Source organism: Typopeltis vanoorti, chromosome 16, assembly GCF_054136105.1.
Source record: "Typopeltis vanoorti isolate ZY-2024b chromosome 16, IOZ_Tvanoo_1.0, whole genome shotgun sequence".
NCBI lineage: Eukaryota > Metazoa > Arthropoda > Arachnida > Uropygi > Thelyphonidae > Typopeltis > Typopeltis vanoorti.
Genome location: NC_143564.1, coordinates 77,187,478 through 77,213,419, shown reverse-complemented (window position 1 = coordinate 77,213,419; position 25,942 = coordinate 77,187,478). Strand labels below are relative to the sequence as shown.

Sequence of the window (25,942 nt, the reverse complement as noted above, 5' to 3'; positions counted from 1 at the left end):
AGGAGTGATTTGACCTTTTGTCTTGCTATTGTTTGTTTGCTATTGTCTAACCTTGTGTACCAAGCAGTACACAAGGTTAGACAATAGCAAACATCCATGCCTGCAGCAGGATTTGAACCTATAACCTGTTGGTTGGAAAGCAGGTATGCTAACCACTTGGCCAACCAAGACCAGTTATTGACCAGGGGATCCACGGAGAGATGTGGATGCCATGCATTAACAGTTAGCATGAGTGCAGGCCAGGCTGAGCAGTTATTATGGGAGACTTTGACTATGGGGACAGAGACTGAAGGGATGAAAAGAATCATGGCATTTTAGAAGTGGAAGTTATACATAACAAAGTGGAGTAGAAATTTGTTCGTGTGAACAAATTTCTCCTCTAGCCTTTCTTGTGACAACATCCAAATTTCTATGTATGGTGATCTCTATCTTCTTGGGATATCACTAACCAGAAATCTCTCTTGGCAGAAATATATTACAAATATTGCTTCCTCTGCCTCCAAAAAATGGGGTTTGTGCTTCGAGTAATGTGCTTGTAAGTAACACTTCAAGTGAAAAGAATACCCCATTTTTTGGAGGCAGAGGAAGCAATATTTGTAATATATTTCTGCCAAGAGAGATTTCTGGTTAGTGATATCCCAAGAAGATAGAGATCACCATACATAGAAATTTGGATGTTGTCACAAGAAAGGCTAGAGGAGAAGAGTTCTTTTTTGTGGGAAATTTATATTTTACTGGCAGTGAAATTGACAAGATTATTCAAATCCTACTGATGAATGTTTTGGAGATCTGTATTTAAGGTAGTAGTGATAAAGGCTCTGGAGTTTGCAGTGATTTGTGCATTGCCAGGTTTGTCAAATGAAAGGAGGAATGCATGTGCTGTCATGCAAAACTATGTATTGGGGTGATAGTCTGCTGGAGTAGATCATTTATATATAGGATGAATAGGGTTGGTAAGAGAACAGAGCCTTGTGGACTCCTGCATTGGTTGTATACTTAGAAGATAAGGAACAACCCACCAACTAGTCAGAAAGTTGGCGGTCAAATCACAGAAGTTATATCGAGCTAATTGGAACTATATACAGCAATACATAGTTTATTTAAGTTGTAGATCATAGTTAGAATTCAAAGAAATATAGGAAGATGGTTTGATGTAAAATCAGGTATAAGATGAGGGTGGCTACATTATCTCCAATCTTATTTATCATATATATGGATTACATAATGAAAGAAAGTGACATTAAACCCAATTTTAGAATTGCCGGTATCAAACTTTATGCAGATAATGTTGTACTTCTAAACAAATTCAGCACAAATCTCCATGACTCTCTAACTAAATTCAATAACAGATGTAACAAGTTTGGTATCAATATCAGCAATAAAAATACAAAAACTATGAAAATAGGCAGGAACCAGAAAAATTCTTAATGAACCTATAGAACAAGTAAAATATTTCAGCTATTCAGGCACAGTTTTCACTGAAGATGGTCAATTAAATATGGAAATAGCTAGTATGGTAGGGAGCCAGTTGAATAAATCTATATGAAATAACAGAGAAACTAGCCAAAACACTAAATTAGTAGTATACAAAGTAGCATTCAAAACTAATTTTAACACATGGATCTGAGAACTGGGTCAGAAATAAACTTGATTTAATGTAAACTCGACGAGTACTGTCCTAATATCCTATACACACCTTGAGAACATACATCAGGAAATTGATGATTTTTGTTAATCAAATCTTCTTCATAGTCATAATATCCATTATTACAAACAATGTTAGAGAGACGTCTTCTAACATCTGTGATTATTTTCTATTAAATGAAATTACTAGGTATATGTGGAATATAATATTAATTTATTTAAATCAACTAACTAGTTTCATAGGATCTCTGCTCTGCTTCATTATTAGAAATGTATAAATTTGGTCTGGCTGACATATTGCCTTTAACATTTCATCACTGCAAAGCTGATGTTTTCTAAGAGCAGACTCACACATGGTTCAGTATTAAATCTTGGTTGTTATAGTTCTTGTGGTTGTTACAATGTGGGTATTCATATCATTTCCAATGTTTCTTTGAACTTCTGGATGTAATTATTATATGAGATGCAAGCCATTTTGGTTTACTGCTAAACTTCATTTATCTAAAGATAGCTTTCATTTTCATAAAAAGAATATTCACCATTCTATTACAGCTGCCTCATCCAGCAATAAACAAGTTAGAAGTTTGCAAGATATACTGCATTTATGTTTGAAGGTCAAATAGCCATTGAAGGAGAAATCCACACAAGTAATCATATTAGAAAGCACATAAATGTGCATTAGCTTTTCACACAGACAACACACATGGAGAAGTAACATTATTTGGCACAACCAAAATTTCTTATGTCGCATATAATAGTTACATTCAGAAGTTTAAAGATATGTTGGAAATAAATTATTTCCCATACAGTGGAGTGGGAATCAGGGTTTGGAGTTCAACCACTGGCAGTCATCTCTTATAAAGTGGTTTAATTTAGCAGATATCGAATAAGAAAAACAATACATCAATCTGATCAATAATAATATTTGTTTCACGTTTAGAATAATGCATTTCAAATGCTGTATACTTAATACCTTTGAAATGCATTCTTTTATATTATCAAACTTTTTTATGTTATCAATATCCAGAAGGAGTAGACCAAAGCGCAAAATTAACTCATTTAAATAAATTAATATTAGACTGTGGATATACACCATTAGATTTCATAACTTCATATAACATTAGAGAGAAATCACTCACTCACTATACAAACTACTTAAAAGTTCCAGATAACATGCGAGAAATATCCATAGAATAAAGCTTCCACTATATCAAACGCTTACTTCTATCCTATGTAGCTCTGCTGTAATGAGGCTTGATTGTAGATGGCTATAGCAAGTTTCATTTTCATTACTTCATCATATCCAATAGGTGTGATGGTCATTTAAAGGATGCTTATGAGGGCAGTCTGAAAGTCAGCTTCAATCATAGATGGCAACACTATCGGCAATATTTTTTTTTTCTAAGTTGGTATCTGTCATAAGCATCCATGTGAAATTGTAAGTCATTCTATCAAGTAGTTTGTTTTATACAGCTGTCTGAAGCAAAAGTGTTGTCTGTATCCCTTGAAATGGATAAAATTGAGTATCGTGTGGTTATAAAATTCTTTGTACAAGAAGGTTTAACACCAAAAAAAAATTCATTCGAAGTTCATAAAAGTTTATGGGCACTCTTCTCTATCATTTTCAACAATTAAAAAATGGGCTGCTGAGTTTAAATGTAGCCTTACCAGCCTTGAAGATGATCCATGTGAAGGATGTCCAAAAAGTGTAACAACACCAGAAATCATTGATCAAGTACACAATATGGTATTGGATGACCGGCGAGTCAAAGTGCGTGAAATTGCTGAGACTATAGGCATTTCAAAAGAACATGTAGGATATATTTTGCATGAAGAATTGTAAATGAAAAAGCTTTGTGAAAGATGGATGCTGCACTAGCCAACAGCAAATCAAAAATGCACTCGCATGAAAATCTCTGAACAGTGCTTGGAGCGTTTTAACAAGAATAAAACTGATTTTGTGTTGATTTATTACTATGGATGAGATGAGACTTGGATTCACCATTACACACCAGAATCCAAATAGCAGTCAAAACAGTGGTCAGAAGCTAGTTGTTCAGTGCCAAAGAAGATAAAGTCGGTTCCATCATCAGGAAAGGTCATGGCATCAGTGTTTTGGGATGCTAAAGGCATTTTATTTATTAATTATCTTGAAAAGGGTAAAACAATAACCATCGAATATTATTCAGATCTTTTAACCAAACCAGGCAAAAAAATTCATGGGAAAGACCCGGTTTGCAGAAGAAAAAAAATCATCTTTCATCAGGACAATGCACCTGCCCACAAAGGTGTTTTAGCAAGGGGAAAATAAGGGATCTGCACTATGAATTGTTGGAACATCCACCCTATTCCCCAGATTCGGCTTGCTCTGACTTCTATCTCTTCCCAAAACGAAAACTCTTCCTTGCTGGTCAGCGCTTTTCTTCGAATCAAGAGGTGATTGCAGCTGTAGAGGAGTATTTTGCAGATCTTACTGAGTACCACTACACGGACAGGATACTGGTGCTGGAGCATCTCTGGAATAACTGTATTAGTCTGAAGGGAGATTATGTTGAAAAATAAAAATAATTTTGAAATTATAAATTCGTTTTTTCATTGTTAGGCCAAGAACTTTTTCAGACCACTCTCGTAAATTCAGAAGAACAAACCTTAGCTTTTTTGTTTGAAGTTTTAGTGTTCAATTTTTCCCATTTTTGTACTATTTACTCTGGATTTATTTACATTTTATAATGTTTCATTCATTCTAAAACAAAATTGAAATAAAATATATTAGAAAAACCTACTGGTTTCAGAAGCAGAAACGCTTGTGATATAATTGATGTTAGGAAATATTCATGAGCATGCTGGATGGCTTCAAAATCTTTCACTGATCTGACTTTTTCTACCAGCATGGAAAATTGACTTTCCAATACATCCACCTATTAAAAAAAAATAATAAAATAAAATAAAAACTAAAAAAATCCAGCTATTTTTTTTTAAAACCGAATAATGTTAATGGTGCAAACATTATTGCAAATTTATTATTACCCCCAATACCACTATAATGAAATTTCTTCAGAAAATTCTCCATTGCCAGTTATGCAAAAGCATAACTGGTGATGGCTTTTCTGGAGAGAACTTTTCAAGTATTTTGTTAGAGTGAGTGAGTTAAGGTGTAATAGTCATTCTGAGAGTAAAACATGTAATAGTGAAAAGTTAATACAATTATTTTACTAACAAGTAACTTTTACAGATATTTTGTAATGTGTAGTACAATATATCCTTAATGCATAAAAATAGTTATATTCGAAAACATCAGTAAAGGCATTTGACTTGTATATGATTAGATCTCAGTCAAACATGTTTGCCAAAGCATTGTCTTAAAAGAACACAACCCGTATGCTAGATTTGAATGTTTTAATTTTTACGGGCACAGAAGCAACAAAGACCATGACACTGTATCTAAAAATGAATGGCCAACACAGAAATGGAGTTTGTAAAGGGACACTAATTTTAAAATAATATCTACTGTATGAAGGTGTGCTGAAAAGTTGTGATAATCACCATGAAGGAATTGAGGTAGAACCATGTAACTTACACATTATTCTACATATTCATCAAAGTGTTATACACTTGTTACAATGCTACTGCATCATTTGCAATCCTATGGGGAAAAAAAGTCTTTCCCTTGTTGCACAAACCTGTCCTCAGCTGCAGATATGACTTCATCATCTGTGGTAAATTTTGTTCCTTTCAAGTTTTCTTTAAATTTATGAATAGAAAATAGTCAGACTGGGCCAGGTCTGGTGAATAGGGTGGGTGAGGCAGACATTGAAAGCCCAAGCTATGTATTGTCTATTGGGTTTCATGAGCAGTGTGAACAGGTGCGTTGACCTGCAAAAGTAACATGCCTGTGCTCAGGTTCCTGTGGCATTTTTCCTTCAGTACCTCCTTCAATTCTTTCAGAGCTGTTGAATAAACTGCTGTTGTAACAGTTTCAAACTGTTGACACTGAATCAAACTGTTGTTTGGTTTCTGGGTCATAATGATAAAGCCATGTTTCATCAATAGGCACAACACGAGTCAAAAAATTTGCACCTGGTTTCTCAAAAATGACCCAAAATCCCTTGAGATGACAGCACACGTTCTCTCTCTTTTGGTTGGCATTTGAACATTTGGGGGACCCACTTCACTCAGAGCTTCTGCATGTCCAGATGTTGGTGGATAACGACTCCAACTCTTTCCCTGGATATCCCCAGAATCTTTGCAATGTTTTTGGCTGGTATTTATCTATCATCAAAGATCATGGCATGCACTGCATCAATGTTTTCAGGTGTGATAGCTGTAGAAGGTCTTCCTGATCTGGGGCATCTGTCATCAAATTTAAAACAGGATGACCAGTTTTAAATTTGACCATCCATCTGGCAACTGTTGGATATACTGAGGCACAGTCCCCTAAAGTATCACACAAAGTTTGGCAAATCTGTTGCAGACTTGCAGAATGAAAAAATTGATGATGGCCTGCACCTGTGTGTGTGTCTGGGTTTCTTCAAATCTCTGACATGTCTTCTTATATATCCTAAAAGAAAAAGAACAAATGATTACAATTTCATGAAACATGGCAATTAAAAGGTTTTAAGATATGTTCTTTTTTGTGGTTATTATTATTTTGACATCTCCAGGGAATCCAAAGACTCATCGAGGGAGGGCACCTACTCTACAACTCTGTCTCCACCACTCAATCCACCAACTGACCGCAACTACACCAAAGCCATCTACTGCCCATCACCACCACTAGTATTTCCAGAGACAATCACAAACATCCATGCCCACGGCAGGATTCAAACCTGCAGCCTTTTGGCTGGAGAGTGGATATGCTAACCACTCAGCCAGCCAGGTTGGCATTATATCAGTTGCTTTAATATCAATTTTGTTCTAGGTGTTTATCAGAATTTTCAGCCCCACCTCCATAGATCTATTATAAATATAGTTTAGAAAACTGCAGCTATAAGAATTGTTCATTACTATAACCAACTACCATCAGGAAATGTAAAAACTGCTCTATAATAAGAGAGCAAATAGCAGCAATTTATTTCACATTACTAATTATATGATAATATTATTATCTTAATTATCTTACTAACAATGTGCAAATGCTTGATGCATGATTATGATACTTTTGACATCTTTAAACTAAGCAACAAAATTGCTTCACAAACTGCATTACACAAGAAAGAATGGAAAATCAATCCATAATAGAGTATGCCTAATTAGTGCAGATGTACAAACAGGAAGATCATTATCATCAATTTCCTGATATGTACCTTCATGAGATGTTCAGGCTACTATGACAGTACTATATGATTAAGTTCACATTATTATTACTCTCCTATCAACAATTTTCCTCCAAATTAGTCTAATACTTATCAGCACTCCAATATTGTTGCATCTAATATTTCATGCATTTAAAGCACTTCTAACTCAATCAATCCACCTAGACCTTGGTCTTCCTCTGGGTCTCTTTCCTGACATCAAACATCTATCTTGCTAACCTTTACTCATTCATTTTGTTTAAGTGGCCATACCACCTTAGATGAGTTCTGCTCCTTTCTTGATGCGAACAATGTCAACTTCCTTTCAAATATCTTCATTTTTAACATGATTTTGCCACTAATGCCATGTGCCACTCTTTTTTCTTGGAACTCCCATATTTGTGGTCTCTAGTCTAAGATGAAGGGATTTATTTCTAATAAACATGAAGAGTAAAACCAAAAATAAAGACTAGTTGGTCATATGTTACTGGTGTGATATGGAACATTAAGTCAATCAATCCTCCATATTGCATTTTTGTGACAAACAAACAGGCTATATTCAATGGCACCACTATCATACTCTGAAATTCCAAAATATTGGAGTGAGTAGAAAGAAGAAAAAAAAAAAAAAATAGGGGGCTGAATGAATGCTTACAATCAGAAAAGTCTCAAAGAGAAAGCTCTTTAAAATGCAAATCAAAAGGAGGAAACCTCAACAAGTTTAGTTACAACATTGACAGGCATGCTATTTACAGAATTGTGAGAAGCAAAATACTTATCATAAAGAAATAGTACTCACATTACAATAAAAAAAATATTTCTATATTTAACTTCAGTGAACTGATGTGTTCAAAAAACTCATAAAAAACAAAGTTCTTAATTTATGCAGTGTTTGTTACAGAAGGATTTTTCTGTGTGAAATAAATAATAAAAATATAAATTTCAAGAAGACACTGTTACCGAACATAAAAATCTGACTAATTAATACTTAGGTAGTGTCATGAAAGTAATAAAACAAAGAGCACTTGTGGGTAAAATTAGCACATTCTATTAAAAATATGTCAAATGGTTAAAATGATAAACACAATGACAACCCTAAGACTGTCATTGTGAACTTTTGGAAGAACTCTGAAGATTTCAAAAATGAATTTGGGAGTTATCATCATATTTTTTTATGATCACATAGCATCTCACCCATAAACGATTTAAAGTGTCTCAAGCAGATCTCTTTACTATGAACCACTTACTATATTTATGTTTACTTACTATGCTATATAACTTTACTATTAAAAATCATTTATAACATAATAGCTTCTCACATATTCTTTCTTCAATTTGATATTAAATGATATATTGGAAGTATTTTTTCCACTTGGTTAGACTATAATAAATTTAGTTTAATCCTTTATCCAAGTGTAAGCAAACAAAGTTTGCACTTGAAGTATCTTCAAGTGCAACTTGTGGTTAAGGTGGACCAAGCTCTCACGCCTTGTCAGTATCTTCCATAATGCAAAGCACATCTCCTTGCATACATGTATAATGCTATTCATTAAGGGCCACTATCTAGACCGGTTTCGACCTTTTTTGAGGTCGAAACCGGTCTAGATAGTTGTCAGTGGGAGCCCGACCCAGAGGTAGTGATACTGAGGCAGAAGCAATGGAGAAGTCATATTTCCCTATATGAGTTGCCAAAAGGTGTATCACCTTATTATTAAATTACTCTGGATTTAGAGAAAAATATTGGAAGTATTTTTTCCACTTGGTTAGACTATAATAAATTTAGTTTAATCCTTTATCCAAGTGTAAGCATCAATCAGGATCATTTTCTGATAAGACATCTAAAGCATAAGTCACTTCATTTAAATGATTTAAATAAGACAAGGTCTCTATTGTTCATATCCTCCCTGGGGACAGGGGGAGGACTCTTCATTTTCTGAACAGTTTAGTACTTGTGCTCTGTGAACTCTTGGAATTCCTTGTTCATAAACATTTAGCCATAGCTATGCAATAAGTCTTGAATGCCTGCCACATACCAACAAAATTGATTGTTATTGCCATTTGAATAACTTTTATGGTAATTTCAGGTTTTCACATTCTGCTACAAAATGTTTGCTAATTGCAATTAAAACACTGATCTGTCACTTCTTTGACATCACTGATAGCTTTAAATGTTATAATTTTTTCCAGGTTTTAACTGACTGTTGTTGACCACTGTTGAACTCAATTAACACTAAAAGTGCACCATGGATAGTAGGCCTTAAAGTCTGCTATGATGCCCTGGTCCATTGGTTGTGGCAGTAAAGTAGTTGTGTTTGGCAGGAGAAACATCACTAACAGGAATGTGAAGTGAGCCACGGAGAGTCTACAGCACTGTCCAGAAGCAAAAATGCCTATATGAGACTTCAAAATAACTCCAGGTGAACTTTTTTTTGTCCTGGTGAACAGGACCAAAAAAAAAAAAAAGAGTTCACAAACCAATTAGTAAACAATTTCATAGCCAGGCTTTTCTACATTATTATATTTCCATATTAAGGGTAAATTAAATTTGAAAATTCCCTTCATAGCACAAGGCATTTCAGAATGGTGAGCAATAACAGAATAAAACTGAGTTTGCATTGTTTATTATCTGATGACTTTTCCAAGAAATGGACAGTAGAGTTTTGTTGTTATTATAGGTTCTGTATACACTTTTCTAGTTTTTGTGTTATTCTTCAATTTGGTTTCTTCCAAATTTTTAAGTTCCATAATTTTTTATTCTAAATCTGTAGTTCATTCCATTCATCACCTTCCTTGTTTACTATTTATATTTATGTTTTATTTTTGGCTACTCAACATATGCATCTAAATTTCATATAACTGAGCTTCATTCTCAACACTTTTCTCACATCATATGTTTTGACTCATCAAGTTCAGCTTAAAATATCTTCCCATTCCTACTTTCTGAAATTGCACTACCAGGTATGTTCTTTTAGTTATCTTTAATATAATCTAAATTTTATATTATATGTAAATTTGCCTTTGGTTAGCAAGCAGGTAGCTCCATCACAAAATAAGTTTAGCTATTTTCCATCATTAGTAAAGTTATGCATTTTGGATGGAGATATTGCATGCAGATTATCATATTAATAGGAATTTGCTAGAAGTAGTCAATGAAGCTATAGAATTGGGAGTTACTATGGACAATGAGTTAAACTACAGGAGTCACATTGCTAAGGTGATTAAGTCACCTCAGAGGATAACAGCACTTTAAAAAGAACACTAACTTGTAGGAATAAGGAAGTTATTTTCCCACTTTGCAAAGTTCTGATAAGACCACGTCTATACTAGGTGCAGATCCTGTTACCTGGTTTCCAAGAAGATGGGGAGACAGTTGAAAAGATTAAGTTAAGCAGCAAGTAACCACGACAGTAACTGACTTATATAGAACTGTGCATATGAAAGATTAGAGAATGTGTCTTCAAAGTCTGTGGAACAGACAGAGGAGAGGAGATGTGATGGAAGCATAAAAGTAAAGGATCATATACTATGCATATGTTTGGTTCTGGAACTTATGGATGATAGAAGAGGAGGAATCATGGTCATCCATGGAAGCTTACAAAGGGTGCAGTTAAGAAAGTTCTCCTCATGGCATGTATGATGAGTGCAAGTGGGTGTGGAACAGTCTACCATTAGACAATGCAAATGCATCTTTGATGAAATATGATAGGCACTTATGAATGAGTGTCTAAATGATCCCTCCTTGAAAAAGTCCATGGACTCCCATAGAAGCATTCATCACAATACAGTATATGCTGAATATAATGAAGCTGTAGGGACCGGTAAAACAGTTTGTTATTGTGCAAGGTTTGCTACAGTGAATTTAAGGAAAAACACTGTTCTCATCCAGGAAATAAACATCCAAGAAGGTATTTGCATCCAGTTAGATAACTATGGTTTCTTAAACTGATCTCACACCAAGCTTCAGTAGGTTTGTTGGAATCATGGTGCATTAATCTGTTCCAGATTAATGCACCACATGTGGCACAAACCACTACCTGTTGCCTGTGCTGATTATTATGGCCAGGAGGATTAAAAGGAGAAATGAGTATGTCAATGACATCATGTTGGATTAATCATGATATATGGTCAGCCTTCTTCAAGATGAGAGTTAGAAGTGTTAGAAGTGTTAGAGTGTTAGAAGATTGTATAAAAGCAGGGTCAATCAATGATTGAATGCACTTAAGGACTGAAGTGTTGGTGAAGTCTATAATCATAAGAGAGAAGTCATTTATAAAGCAGCTAAAAGCTTTTGGTTTTGAAAATAATTTGAATCACAGTAAAGTGGAATGGATAACAGGAGAAGCTGTTAAACCATCACTGAGAAGAAGGAAGTATATAAAGCTTGGCTTAGTTCTGGAGGAGAGGATGATAAGGAGGAAAGAGAAAGGGAAAAAAAATTGTACAAAAATGAAGAAAGAATGTGAGAACTGATTTTCTAAAATTAATCATTCATTAGGATATATGTCAGCTCAGGCAAGGAAGATCATCAGGTGCATGAGAACATAAAACAGTCAATCACATCTAGTGATATTAATACCTATGACAGACTAGATGAAACATTTTAAGGATTGTGAGAGTGTACTCAAGGAAACAAAGGTGGTGATTGAGGGTACAAGAGGTAGTGGATAGTTTTTTTATTTTTATTTTAGAAGTTGAGGTGCAAGATGCATTGATAAGGTTAGAGAACAGGAAGGTAGCTGGCCAAGGAGAGTACCCATGGATTTATGGAAGTGACCAGATGTTAACCCAGTGGAGGTCGTAGTCGAAAAAATTGCAGTGTAGGTCGCGTGTATCTGAGAGATACATTCATTACTAGTATGTGCTAAACTGCAATGAAACTTAAAAAAAAAAAAACATGGCAAATATAACATATGATGGTTTATTCAGGTTATTTTCAGTTACAATCTAGAAATTATTGAACAAAGAAACAAAGAAAAAAACAACTAAACCAATACTATACTGACATTGGAGTTTGTGGTATCTCTCAGATACAGTTTACTATCAAATATCACTTTCATTTTCGCATTCGACTCTATCATTCTCATCATCGGACTTGAGTAACAAAATCACTGAATCTCTTCAACATCTGATGGATTATCCAATCGATATATTTTTCCAGCCATTTTCAACTGTAAATAATAATAACAATAAAAAAAAAAAAAACTAAACCAATACTATACTGACATCGGAGGTCACGGTATCTCTCAGGTACAATTTACTATGAAATATCACACACTTTACATAACACATGTTAAACCAAAACTGACCAAATAAACAGTGTGGAATATCACTCATAATATATGCATGCGCAGCTACTCATGACTTCCAAACTATACACTGGATATGTGTAAGAATATTTATATTAAACAATTTGTTTGTATCTGTCAGATCAGCCACGACCTTCGAAGGGTTAAGAAGAATAACAAAAATGTTAAACCGAGTTCTATAAGATGTTCTAACTCCTGATAATTAGTCCTTATCATATGTAACTCTTATCTTCACAAAAGGATAATAAGAATGATCCTTCAAATTAAAAAAACATTAGTGTGGCCTCCATGAGTAGGTTATTAAGTAAAATTATAATTACAAAATTAGAGAAGAATATTGCTGTCTATGTATCAAAAGAACAGGTCAGCTTTACTGTTGGAAAGTTCAATTTTGATATTTTCATCTTAAGAAAGAGCATACAAAAAATAATTGGCAAAGGCTTGAAAACACATTTTTTGAACTTTTGCTGATCTCAAAAAGGCCTACAATTCGAGATCTGAGGAAGTTAGATTTTTTATGAATGCCGACCACACTTGTTGTAAAATCAAACCTTGGTTTTTGTTGCACTGTGTAGGAATTCTAAGCATTTTTGCCATTTCCTTAAATTTCCTTGTGAAACAGTTTTTATCAATATATGACATGATCGTTTTTTCCCCAAAGCACTTTATGGCCAGTGGAAGTTGTGGAAAGCTAGACCTGATTTGTGTTCTCTTCTTTTTTATGTTCTGCTATATGGAGATCTCCTGACCTTACAGTCCGGCCTACGTAACAAATGCCACAAGAACAATAGATTTGATAGACCCTTGGTTTTTTTAGAGGATGGTGCGAAGGGTTTTGTGGATGTAGGAATCTTGATTTTTTTTTTTAAAGGGAGAGCTACTTTCAAGTTGTACTTGCAGAGCAACGTTGTTAATCTGCCTGTGACATTTTTGATTATGGTAGTGAGATTGCATTCTTGAAATCTTGTTTTTCTATGTTGGTTGTGGGAGCTGTGTTCAGGATTTCCTTGATTGTTTTTGGCTCAAATCCAGTGAGTATGAGGTTCTGTGTTAAGCAGTGTAATTCCTCATTTCGCTTTTTTTCTGGATATCTTATATGCTTTCAAGGTTTTTATTATACCTATTTTTTGTGAAGGGTGGTGGTGTGCTGCATTAAGAAAGCTTCCTGTAGTTGTCGATTTTCTGTAAATGGAAAAGGTTACACTTTTTTCTTCTTCTTCATTGTTTTCTATGAGGATTTCCAGGAAAGGTAATTTTTTATGTTCTTCTGTTTCCAAAGTGAATGCTATATGTTATATTTGGTTGTATTCTGTTAAGATATTCTTTAAAAACAATTAATTCATCTGTCGTTCCTGGCCAAATGACAAAAATGTCCTCCACATACTGTTGCAAATACAAATGTATTTTTTACAAATTCAGAGGAACGTGTACATCAAATGCATGGAGCATATATGATATCAACTATTGTTCATCAGGTACGTTCTGTAATTAACAGCAAAATTAAACTCTGGCATACTTAGTGATCTTATAAGGGTCTTCCAAATGTCAGCTAGAATTAATCCTTGATTCCTGTTGAGGCTGTGTTTAGAACGAATGACTACTATAGCTTCTTTGATGTTTCGGGAGTGAAAGTCTTCCTCTAGATAGGGCATTCAATGCTTTTTATGAAAACGGTAATAAGTCAAAACCTAATCTGCAAGATAACAAAGTAGTCTTTAACTTCTCCGACCACAGTTTATCTAAACCGGAAGTCGGTATACTAAAGAAAGGGCTTAATTTTGCCATTGCTCCAGACCACATTCCTAAAGTGGACATCATATATAACATAGAAAAGGCAGGGTCGTCATTACCTGAACCCATAGCCAATGATATCAGATTGAAAAGTGCCATTATTCTCTCATCTTCCAGACCTTCAAACAAAAATATCACACCTTTAGAAAAAAGAGCTATGTCTAGTTTGAAGATAAACAGGGAAATTATCTTAAAAGCAGATAAAGGAAAATCTACAGTTACTCTAAACACCAGAGATTATATGGAAAAGATCACAGACTTATTCTCTGACACATCTGCCTATCATGCATTAGATTCAGACGCCATAGGAAAAAACCAAAATGACATAAATAACTTGTTACGTAGTATGGACAGCTGGCCAACAGACCTAAAACGGAGATTAAAGTCGTTACATCCACTAATGCCGTCACTGTATGGTTCTCCTAAAGTGCAAAAATATGGAATACCTCTACACCACATAGTGGATGGAATTAATTCTTCCACATACTTATTGTCAAAACACCTCACCCATCTCCTAAAGGTACACATCCATAATTCGGATATGTACATAAAGAATTCACAACATTTTGTTGATAAATTGAAGAAAATCTCAATCTCGGAAACATACATTCTTGCCAGCCTGGATGTAGTATCCTTGTTTACTAATGTTCCAGTAGAAGAGGTAATCAGCATTTTGAACAACCTATTCCCTCAATATATTGCTTCTCTTTTCAATCATTGCCTAAAATCTAATTTTTCGGATATGTACATAAAGAATTCACAACATTTTGTTGATAAATTGAAGAAAATCTCAATCTCGGAAACATACATTCTTGCCAGCCTGGATGTAGTATCCTTGTTTACTAATGTTCCAGTAGAAGAGGTAATCAGCATTTTGAACAACCTATTCCCTCAATATATTGCTTCTCTTTTCAATCATTGCCTAAAATCTAATTTTTTCATATGGAATCGGATGATTTACTAACAATTAACAGGCCTCACAATAAGCAGCCCCCCCCATTGTGAAGATCACTTTAAGGGGAAACTGGAAAATGACATTCTGTCTCAATTAGACTCTAAACCCACAGTGTGGTGGAGGTACGAGGATGACATTTTCATTGTATGGAAAAACACAAAAAAAGATCTTTTAGATTTTTTAACCAAGATAAACTCTTTCCATCACAAAATGAAGTTCACCTTGGAACTTGAAAAAGATAAACAATTGTCATTTCTAGATACCTTAATTAAAAAACAAATGGATGGACATATCAGCCTTGCAGTTTATCACAAATCAACCCACCCTGGTCGATATTTGCACTTCACATCTTCACACCACATTTCTCAAAAACTGAGCATTGTACACATGCTCAAAAATAGGGCTACTCACATCACAACAGAAGATCTCAAAGATGAATTATCTCATATATCAAAAACCCTGATAGACACTGGTTATCCAAAAAACTGATCCATAAGATACTTTTCTGCAATCCCCCCATAACAACAACAATCTGAAGAAACACATTACAAATCCTCTATTGCCATTCCTTATGCTGGGACAGTTTCAAAAAAGATGGCTACACTCCTCAAACCATATGAAATACGAGTGACTTTGAAACTTATAAAACTATCCTCCACCTTTTAAGATCTCCGAAAGATAGTAATGCCTTCTTCAAATACACCGGTGTCTATAACATCCCCTGTTCATGTGGTTTAAACTACCAATGTAGTTTAAACCACACGACCCTCAAGAAGTTTGGAAATAAGAAAAAGAGAACATGTCGGAGATATAAACAACAACAACAGGGAAGACAGCTCTGGGTTAGCCCTTCATTTCTCGAGTATGAACCATACCATCGAATGGGACAAAAGCTCCATGCCCTATCTAGAGGAAGACTTTCGCTCCCGAAACATCAAAGAAGCTATAGTAGTCATTCATTTTAAACATAGCCTCAACAGAAATCAAGGAGTAATTCTAGCTGACATTTGGAAGACTCTCATAAGATCACTAAGTACTCCAGAATTTCACTGCTAGTTACAGAACGTACCTGCATAACAATAGTTGATATCATACACGCTCCACGGGTTTAATGTACGCATTCTTCTGAATTTGTAAAAAATACATTTGTATTCGATTTATTCCTTCATAAACTGTTTAAGTTGTTTTGTATCACTTTTATACTCCTGATGAAGCCAAACAGTCAAGTTGGCGAAACTTGTAGGTGTTTTTATTTTATTTTTATTATTAAAATTCTTCGGCCAATATACAAACCAGTTTATTCATTTCTTGCATTCAATTGATGGTCAAAACAAATATAGAATCACTAAAAATTAATGCTATATGTCAAAACAACATATTAACAATGCATGATTATACAAACAAAATTACAATTAATTTTGTGCTTTGCAAAAGCGTTTGATAGATTACCACGTGATAAGTTGGTGTACAAGCTGCAGTGGATGGGAATAGATAATATATTGGTTAGATGGTTCAGAGATTGGTTCTCTGAACGATACAAGCAGGTAGTGTATGATGGAGCAGTGTCTCAAAAAAAAAAGGGGGGTGACCAGTGACGTGCCCCAGGATTCAGTTCTCGGGGCCCTGCTGTTTATCTTGTTTGTAAATGATATATCATGTGAACTGACTGGGGATCTTCAGTTGTTTGCTGATGATGCAAAGTTGGGAAGAATTAAAAGTAGCACTGTTGATGCTAATTCCCTTCATGAAGATTTGAATACTTTTTACTGACAAAAGAGTGGAGTTTTCGTTTTAATATCAATAAGTGCAAGGTGTTGCATTTTGGAGTGCAGAAATATAAGGCTGTGTACTATATCGATGGTGCTGTACTGCAGGAAGTGGATATGATTAGAGATTTGGGACTGAAGAAACAAATGGCATGTGGTACAGCAGGAGGGAGAAAAAAAGAAAGAGTTAATGGAGGAAAGCATACAAGTGCAAGAAACTGAAGTTTAGAGGGCATATTGCTAATGTTGTACATCATAGTGCCGTTATGATAAGAAGTAATCTAACATGTAGGGATAAGGAAGTGGTTGTGCGGCTGTATAAGTGGAACAACCAGAAGTGTGCATCTGGTTTTCAATGTGATGTAGGGACATCGGAGAGGGTCCAGAGGCGAGTGACTAAGACAATATTGGGACTTCGGAATGCTGGCTATGGAGAGAAAGAGAGAGAGAGAGAGAGAGAGAGAGAGGTTGAAGAAATGTGGATTGCAGAGTTTGGTGAATAGGAGAAAGAGAGAGAGAGAGAGAGAGAGAGAGAGAGAGAGAGTGAGATATTTAAGTCAGTGAGAGGATTTTATCAGATTAATCCAGAGGTAGAAGGTGAGAGGGAGAAGAACCAGAGGTCATCCCTGGAAGTTATGTAAAAGCGTGGTGAAGAGGGGGTGTGAGGAGTCGATTTTTTACATGGAGAATTGCCAGTGGATGGAATGCATTACTAGAATGTGTTGGTAATGCAAGGAGTATTAAGCATTTTAAGATTTTATATGATAAATATGTTATCCGTTGAATGAACCTCCTGCAGGTCATTGGCACCATTGTGTTGCCACAGGATATATGAGGCTGAGGATAGCTGGGAGAAGGATGGCCTGCAGAAAAGGAGAGATGGACAAGGTTGTAATCAGACTTATCAAGAGGAGATTCTCTTGCCTCTGTCCTTCATTACCTCTAAATTCCTAATGCATTAATTTCTAGTAGTGCAACTTCATCTATGCAAAACAAATTTGCAGGTTTTTTTTTCCAACCCAAAGTGTTAATGTTACATTTTGATACAAATGGCAGCCATTACTCTTTGAACTAATTATCTATTCAAATCATCCTGCAGGATCTCTAAATCATCATTATTTACTATTTCTATCCCCAGTTTAGTAACAACAGCAAACAACTGGATATTCTTCCTCAAATCATTTCCGGTATCATTAATAGGAAATTGAACAGCAATGGATTAAAGTGTAGACTTCAGAGGTACACCACTGGTTACCTGCCTTCTATTTGCTTGAATCCCCCCCCCCCCCCAGCTGTCTAATGTCTATAAGCCACATTCTTATCCATGACACCAGTTATATTTCCATTCTCCATTTGCTACAACTTAGATAACAGAGCTTCATGCAAGATCCTGTCAAATGCTTTTGCAAAGTTCAGCAATATTATGGTGTAGCAACTGCCTTATCCAACTTTGTCACTTTATTGCAGAAAGTGAATAAATTACAAAGATGACATCACAAAGCCATGCTGTTTACTATAGAGTATCATATTTCTATTCACCTATATTCTGCATTCTATGCTTAAGCAACTTTTCACAACAGAATAGGCAAAAATGGTATAATTGGAAGGCAGATGAATAAATTTATATGGAATAAGAAATATTATCCAAAACACTAATCTAGCAATGTACAAGACTGCATCAATTTTAACTTACAAATCTGAGAATCAAGTGTGAAACAAAACAATTTATTAATGGCCAGAGACCACAGATCTGAGAGATCTGAGAAGAATTAGGAAAGTGAAGAGATGGCACATTAGTAGCAAATGATCTGAAAAAGGAACTTTTCATTGTTATCAATGAAGAATGTGTGAGGACAGTTAATCTAAGATTCTTTAATGCCAGAATGGTAAGAAAAAATCCAGAGGAAGACTAAGATCTAGGAATGGATGCACTTAGAAGTGCTTTAAAAAAATGACATATAAGATCTCACAATACTGGAGTCCTGACAAAAAACATTGATTTGGAGGAAAATTGTTGACAGAAAGTTTTGGTAATGATGGACATTAAATCACATAGTGCTCTCATATTATCCTATATACTCAATGAGGGTATATATTAGGAATTTGATGCTGATGATAATGATGAAAGACCTTATAATAAGATGTCAAAGTTATGTATTCATCCTGACTTACATTGTATACCTCAATCCTCTAAACACCCATTTTCAATCTTCAAAGGATGTAGGCAGTAGTCATTTTTTTAGTCTTAATTTTTTGGAAATGGGGTGACTGCCTCCACCTCTCATTATCAAGGTCGAGTGCATTCCCATAGTTTCTAGATAACAGATAATGCTTTTAATCCTAACTTGAATTTATTTATTTATTATTATTTTTTTAAAATAGTGTGTATGTTCTATAGAGACAGAGTTGTGGGCATACCTGTGAGAAAGGCTGACTTAAAAAAACTATAAAAGTTCCTATTAACTCAGTGACCACAGAATCAAATGTATAAATGGTCTCTCTCTCTCTCTCAGACCTAGCACATAAAATTTATCATGTCATGCAAACCTGTAAATATATATGTATACACAAGGCTATCCACCCTGCCAATATGCAGTGAAAAATAAAACCAGGATATATATACTGAAATCATACTATTATGTTTTGCATAATCAATTTTTGTTATACTAATGCTAAAAAAAAGAACAAACGTTTTCTTACTTGTAAATAGTACTGAAGATTATCAACAAGAAATGCCATGTGGTTTCTTAACTGCCACAGTGGAGCACATGCAGATTCTCTTCCTACACCCTTATTCTGCATCTGAACTGCCCAGCACTGCTGAAGTTCTAACTGGACACGCCTCACAGCCAACAGGAATCGAAATACTGTACTATATCTATAAAAGTTACACAATATCTAAAAGTATTGCAAGTTATGAAGGTCAAAAAAAAAAAGTTTGATATTTATATTTTCATTCACATTCCACAAACAAAAAAATAAATAATTATCTTCTCTGTCTGATAACATTGCAAAGAATATTTTTTTTGGACTTACCTATCAAGAACAGATGGTGTCAGCAATATGTGTAAAGGCCAGAGGACTTCATATGCTAATCCTATACATGACCATCCAGTTTCTACAGCAGGTTTTGTAGAACCTTCCTTACCTAGATCTGAACATTCTAAATAAATTTTTTCGTGTTATACAATGGCATCCAACAAAAAGCATAAAATCTGATCAATATGTTAAAATATTTCATACTAGAATAATAAAAATGAAGCAGAACAATGCTGTCAAAAGGAATAAAAGAAAAGTTGATATCACACTGAATGATAGAACTAGAGAAATTCTGACAGCACATCAAGCATTCCTGCATATCACCTTTAACTCATTATCTACTTGTTTTGTTGTAATAGTGGACATACTCCACTACTGTCAATAAATTATTTTGATCAGCAGACATTTTAAAGAGTAACAATGATAATGATTTATGATTTTAATGGTACAAAGACAGCAAAGGTCATACGGAGCTATATCAAAGGTTATAACAATACACAAGGCAAGACAATCACATACATCCATGCCCACAGCAGGACTCAAACCCATGACCTGTTGGTTGGAGAGTGGGCACACCAACCATTCGGCCAACCAGGCTGGCTATTTTAAAGAGATCTTAAACTGTAAGGCATTCACACTGTACAAACACAAAGGGAAATAAATGTGAGGATCGTGCAATGCAAACAGCTTTTTGTGAACGGAGTTGTGGTCTTTGAGGCCACAACTGATCTGATCCTGTGGCTTCCTGTCTTGAGAGGGTTGCAGCTGATTACTAGGGAGATAATGATACAAGGTGGTTTCCTGTTATCTTCCTGAGGCCACAACCACTTAACTTAAAATTTCCTGGTGGTGGTGGAGGGATGGAGCCCCATGGGACAAATGAAACTGCATGCAGAAATGATTATACAATTTTAATGTTTTTGAATATGAATGGGTGGTAATTGCAATGAGATGATGAAATACACGTATACAAAATATACGTGCAATATTATTTTATGCAAAAAAAAATATAAAAATGAATCTCATTTTGGAAGATGTGTGAAAAAGAAATATTAAATTTTATCTATTTTAAAATGTGAACATATCAATCCTAGGAATAAATTTATTTATTATTGGAAATGGCGACTGTATGGATATTCTATGATCAGAGGTATATATAATGTGAATGTAATGAAAACATGTTTCCCAGGTGCAAAGATCAAGGATGTTAGTGAAGCTGTTAGTTTGTAGAGAAGAGAAGTGAAAGGGTTGATTGTTTTGGCAAGCAAGAATAATTTGAAAGATGAGGAATAAGCAACTAAAGATGATGTAAAAGACTTGCTGGAAGTAGCAAAGATAGTGCAAGAAGAAAGAGTACAGTTTACATATGCATGGAGTGAATTTGATGGATGACAGAACTTGTATATGCATGGAAGACTGGATTTAAATAGTTTTGGCATTAGCAGGGCCATCACCAGATTAGATTGCAACCTGAGGCAAACAATAAAATATCGCCCCGGATGGATTATAAGACAAAAATATAAGAAAATCTCCAATTGCTATTTTGTTTTTATTACAAGAGAAACATTAATGCAAAACAATTACATAATAATATATGTAATTATTATTACATATTGATTATATATTACATATTACATTTAATTATTAATTAAATGTTTGCTCTATGGAAATATCACACAATAAAACTGTTTATAAGCTCTTCTAAATTTAAATTATAAACTATGTCTGCCTTTATCGATATAGTTGCTAGACCAACCAATCTTTCTTGGGTCATTGCTGTTCGCAAATAATTTTTAATCAGTTTAAGCTTGGAAAAACTACTTTCCGCACTTGCTACACTAACAGGAATTGTTACCATAGTAACGGCGCCTACCGCAGTATGGCTGAACAAGCTCCCTTATTAAGCCGTGCCGTGAGGCAGACTGCCTCTATGCTACACCCTGTTGACAGTACTTGGCATTTGAAATTAGAAGCTTAGAATGGTATTGTTCAGTGAGAGGTTGGATTTGTGAAATCAGGGAAACTAGAGGTATTATGCGGGGGGGGGGGGGGAATGCAGCCCCCATGGAACAAATGAATGTGCATATAGAAATTATTATGCAATTTTACATGTTTTTGAATACGAATAGGTGGTAATAACAATAGGATGTTGAAATGCATGTATACAAATGCCCAAAACTTCAGAAATAAAGGGGAGGTATTTTTGACAATGACCAAGTTGACTTCACCAAAAATTATTGGTATCAGCAAGACTTACTTGACAAAAGATAATATAGTTACAGGAATAGAATGGGGAACACAGACTTAAGGAAAGGAGGCATGGCAACATGGAAATAGAATTTATACACTTACCAAGGGATAATTACCTGAAAGAGCATATCACGGAAGAGACCAGCCAAGAATTTGAGATTGCTGGACATGGTAATATCATCAGAAGATATATCCATAACCAAGGTAGACACTCTGATTCCAACTGGGAAGAGTGACCATGCAGTTTTGTTCTGGGAGGTTGATGAACATAAGGAATTCTCAGTTTGGGGCAGTGCCATGTTATAAAAAAATTTAGTTGAATGTTTCCCTAGCCTGTAACTTTTCCCCACTGCTGGGGTAAAGGCTTCTCCCATTGAGAGAGGACTGTGTCTACTCCTCTTATGGTGACCCACTCCATCTTGGGAGAGTGTTTATTCATTTGTATGAATTAATGTATGAAGGTGGATGACAATTACAAACATTCATGCCTAGGTAGGATTCAAACCCACAGCCTCTTGGCTGGAGAGCTGATACACTTACCACACAGCCAACCATGCCGGCAAGAATGTCAATAGTGCATGGCGAAATAGTCAGAGATTGTTTGAGGGAAGCAGTACCGCAAAGAAACTCATGAGCAGTACAAAGTGCAGACAAGAAGGGTGACTAGTATAGTAAGGAGGACTAAATGAATATGAGAGAAAATTAGCTAATCACACCAAAGGAAATTATAAAGTTGTGTTTTTTTTTTTTTTCTATGTAGCAAGCAAGAGAAAGAATGATTATGGAAGGATAACTTTAATCAGTGTTGATGGTAGAAAAGTTACAGAAGCAGAAGAAATAGTTCTGTTATTAAGTGATCACTTTACAAGAGTAATCACCCAAGTGGAGACTGATGTAAGAATTGAGGCTCAACATATTGAAAAACATGTGAATACAGAAATGGGATGAGATGGCGCATTGACCTGTGGCAAGGTTTCAAGGGATTGGAAAAAGTCTGGCCTAGTTGGCTGAGTGGCTAGAGTATCCATTGTCCAACCAACAGACTGTGGGCACAGGCATTTTGAGGTTGTCTTGGGGGGGGGGAATGAATTTCATCATCTGATGTGAGACCACCATCCCACTAATTGGAGGCATGAAGTGGAATGAAAAAGTTTCATGTTTGCTCTATGAAGTAGGAATTTTCAGACTATGTAAAAAAATAAATTTTAAAAAATGCAAAAAAAAAATATCAAAGAAAGAGCCATGCTTCATTTCAACAGTGAAGATTATATAGAAATAAAGTGGATATTAAAGATCCAACATTATTTTAAAGTCAGATATGTGTAGAAACCTCAGAATTTTCAACAGATTTTACTTCTTTATATATATATATATATATATATATATATATATATATATATATAAAGAAGTAAAATCGATAAAAATAGAAAATAAAAAATTTTAGCCTACCCACAGTACGATATGTACTATAGGTTTGCAAATAACCTTACATGGATGGGAGCAACATTTAAAAAAAAAAAAAAAAAAAAAAAAAAAAAAAAAAAAAAAAAAAAAAAGGGTAAGATCGATTACATAAAGATGGCTCCAAGATAGAAGCAGTAAATTACAGACCAATTAGTATCTCAGGAGTGGTGGGTAATGTGTAGGAAAAGTTGGTTAAAGGTAGAATTCAAGAATGGATGGATGTATAGGAATAAGACACTCTGTAATATTTCTATCATTTTCTTCTGACTCGTAAATCTCTATGTTTCCTTTTATCTATATTTTCATTCGTTACCCTTTTATATAGTCAGTTAATCTTAATTCCTTTTCTCTACTTTCAGTATATTATACTTATACTTGAGATTTCTAGAAATTTATTTGATTATTCCAGACTGCACCACTAAAAATCTCTAATTGGCATAAGAAAATATTTATACTTCCAGGAAAGCATCTCTATACAGTTAATTACAGTAGTGGCTAACTCCTAACTTAAAATTCGCACCAAGGTTTAATTTCTTTCCTGCTTACAGGATCGGTTTTATTTGGGAAGTGCAGTTGCTAAAAAGATCAGACGGCACTTCTTATAAATAAAACAAACATGTTTATTCACACTAGGACAATAATACAATGTATACACTTAAATGATGTTACTATCATTATCTCTCAAGGGTAAGCATCAAGATTAAAACATCATATAGAACAACTCTCAGGCATGTTATAAGCATTAAATACGTAACTCATCAAACAATTAATTCTGTATATCAAATAACTATCAGCCCATTTACAATCTAGGAATTATCATGCTTTGACAAGTAAAAATCTCCAATTCTAACTTTCACAAAAAGAACGTAACACTCACTTAGCAATCAACCTTTCACACCATTACAATTCTAAATTCTTATCAGCTCTTTTAAACTATTTCAATGTGATACAACGCAAGCTTAAACTTTCATTAACGTCTTTTTTTAATTATTCTAAAAGCAGATTTACTTCATACGAATTAGTTTTCAATCTATTACATCTTTCAATCCTATGAATTCAGTCTATCTGAAACAGTCCTTCACATCATAAATTAAGAGAAAGTTTTCGGCAAAAAAATTCAACTAACATTAATACTTTCATAGGCACGACTGCACTTTAATCGTATCTTCTCTTCGGGCTTATCCTGGATCCCCCTCTATTATTACGGCTTACTCTATTGCTTCAGACGCATCATGGACACCGTGTTCTCCTCTGAAATTACTCACAGAGCTGGAGCGTGATCTTTCAGCATAGTAGGTACTCGGACGTAGGGTCATCTTGGTCCTGAGCCACTGGTTGCTCTACAAGGTTTTGCCTCCGATTACCCTCCATGACTTCATCTGGGATCGTACGTAGTCCATGGATCGACTCCCCTCTTTTCTCTTGGCATCACATCTCTCCAAGTCGATCCACCTTAGTCCATTCCTGACCTTTTTATTTCGCCTCTCTGGACCTTGCACGAAGTTTCTTAAACTCCAAATATTTCCACGCAAACTTTGAACTAAGGTTTGAGATCCCCGTAGCTATCATGTGCTGACTCCTTTCCTTCTAGAAAGTTCTGACTTCTATCTCCCTGAAGTGTAGTTTTAATCTCTTTTTCAGCATAGCGTAACAACTTTTGATGCATACTGCCCCCCCCCCCCTGCTATCGACCTTGACGGCAGTGTCAGACTGCTTTGGTTACAATGGGTTTCCATTCTACCCTATACCAAGTGATACATCAAATATATTTCGGAACTCTAAGGTAATTTCCCCTAAACTTCTATTTTTAGATATCTGTTTACTTTATTTTTGCATGTGTAATTCCTCTGGGTCTATACAGATGGGCATTTTATATTACTTATGTAGGTAATTCTAATGTACTTCTAATCTCTGAGGGATTCTCTTTTGAAATACACACTCATATATCTTTTATCTACAGAATCATGTAAATTTTTCTGAGCTAATTTTATATGGGCTGATATTATTGTTTACATCTCTTATATACAATTTTACAATTCTTTGAATTTCGGATGTGACTCCTGTAAACAACGTAAGAATTATGATGTTGCATCAAATTTTACAACTCTATGGTGGGCAATACAGATTTGAAAACAGCAGGTCCTGCATTAGCAATTTACTTTCATTTTTAAAATAGAGTGACAGCAGAATTACATAAGGGAAATGGTTACACCAAGATATCAAGATGGTGGCATGGATATCAAGATATGGCAGAGTGGAATCTAGGAGAATGAGGGTGATGAGTAGAGTGCCTCAAGGCTCTGTACTAGATCCACTGCTGTCCAATTTGTATATTTATGATATAAGGGGAATATTCACCGATTTAGGGGGGGGGGATGTTTGCAGATGAAGCAAAACTGAGGAGGGATGATGTAGACATCCTGCAGGATGGTTTAA

At 35.0% G+C, this 25,942-nt stretch overlaps 1 protein-coding gene across 1 annotated transcript in view; it reads right to left on the bottom strand.

The window, feature by feature from the left end:
* The window catches only part of LOC150098144 (gamma-tubulin complex component 4-like), a 307,854-nt gene that overhangs the window by 70,258 nt on the left and 211,654 nt on the right, over positions 1-25,942 (bottom strand). Inside the window, exons 11-13 of the mRNA XM_090406372.1 lie at positions 19,790-19,916; positions 19,454-19,631; positions 4,428-4,562 (exon numbers count right to left, since the gene is read on the bottom strand). Of these exons, the coding sequence (XP_090262498.1) occupies positions 4,428-4,562; positions 19,454-19,631; positions 19,790-19,916 (440 nt within the window). The remainder of the gene's footprint in view (positions 1-4,427; positions 4,563-19,453; positions 19,632-19,789; positions 19,917-25,942) is intronic.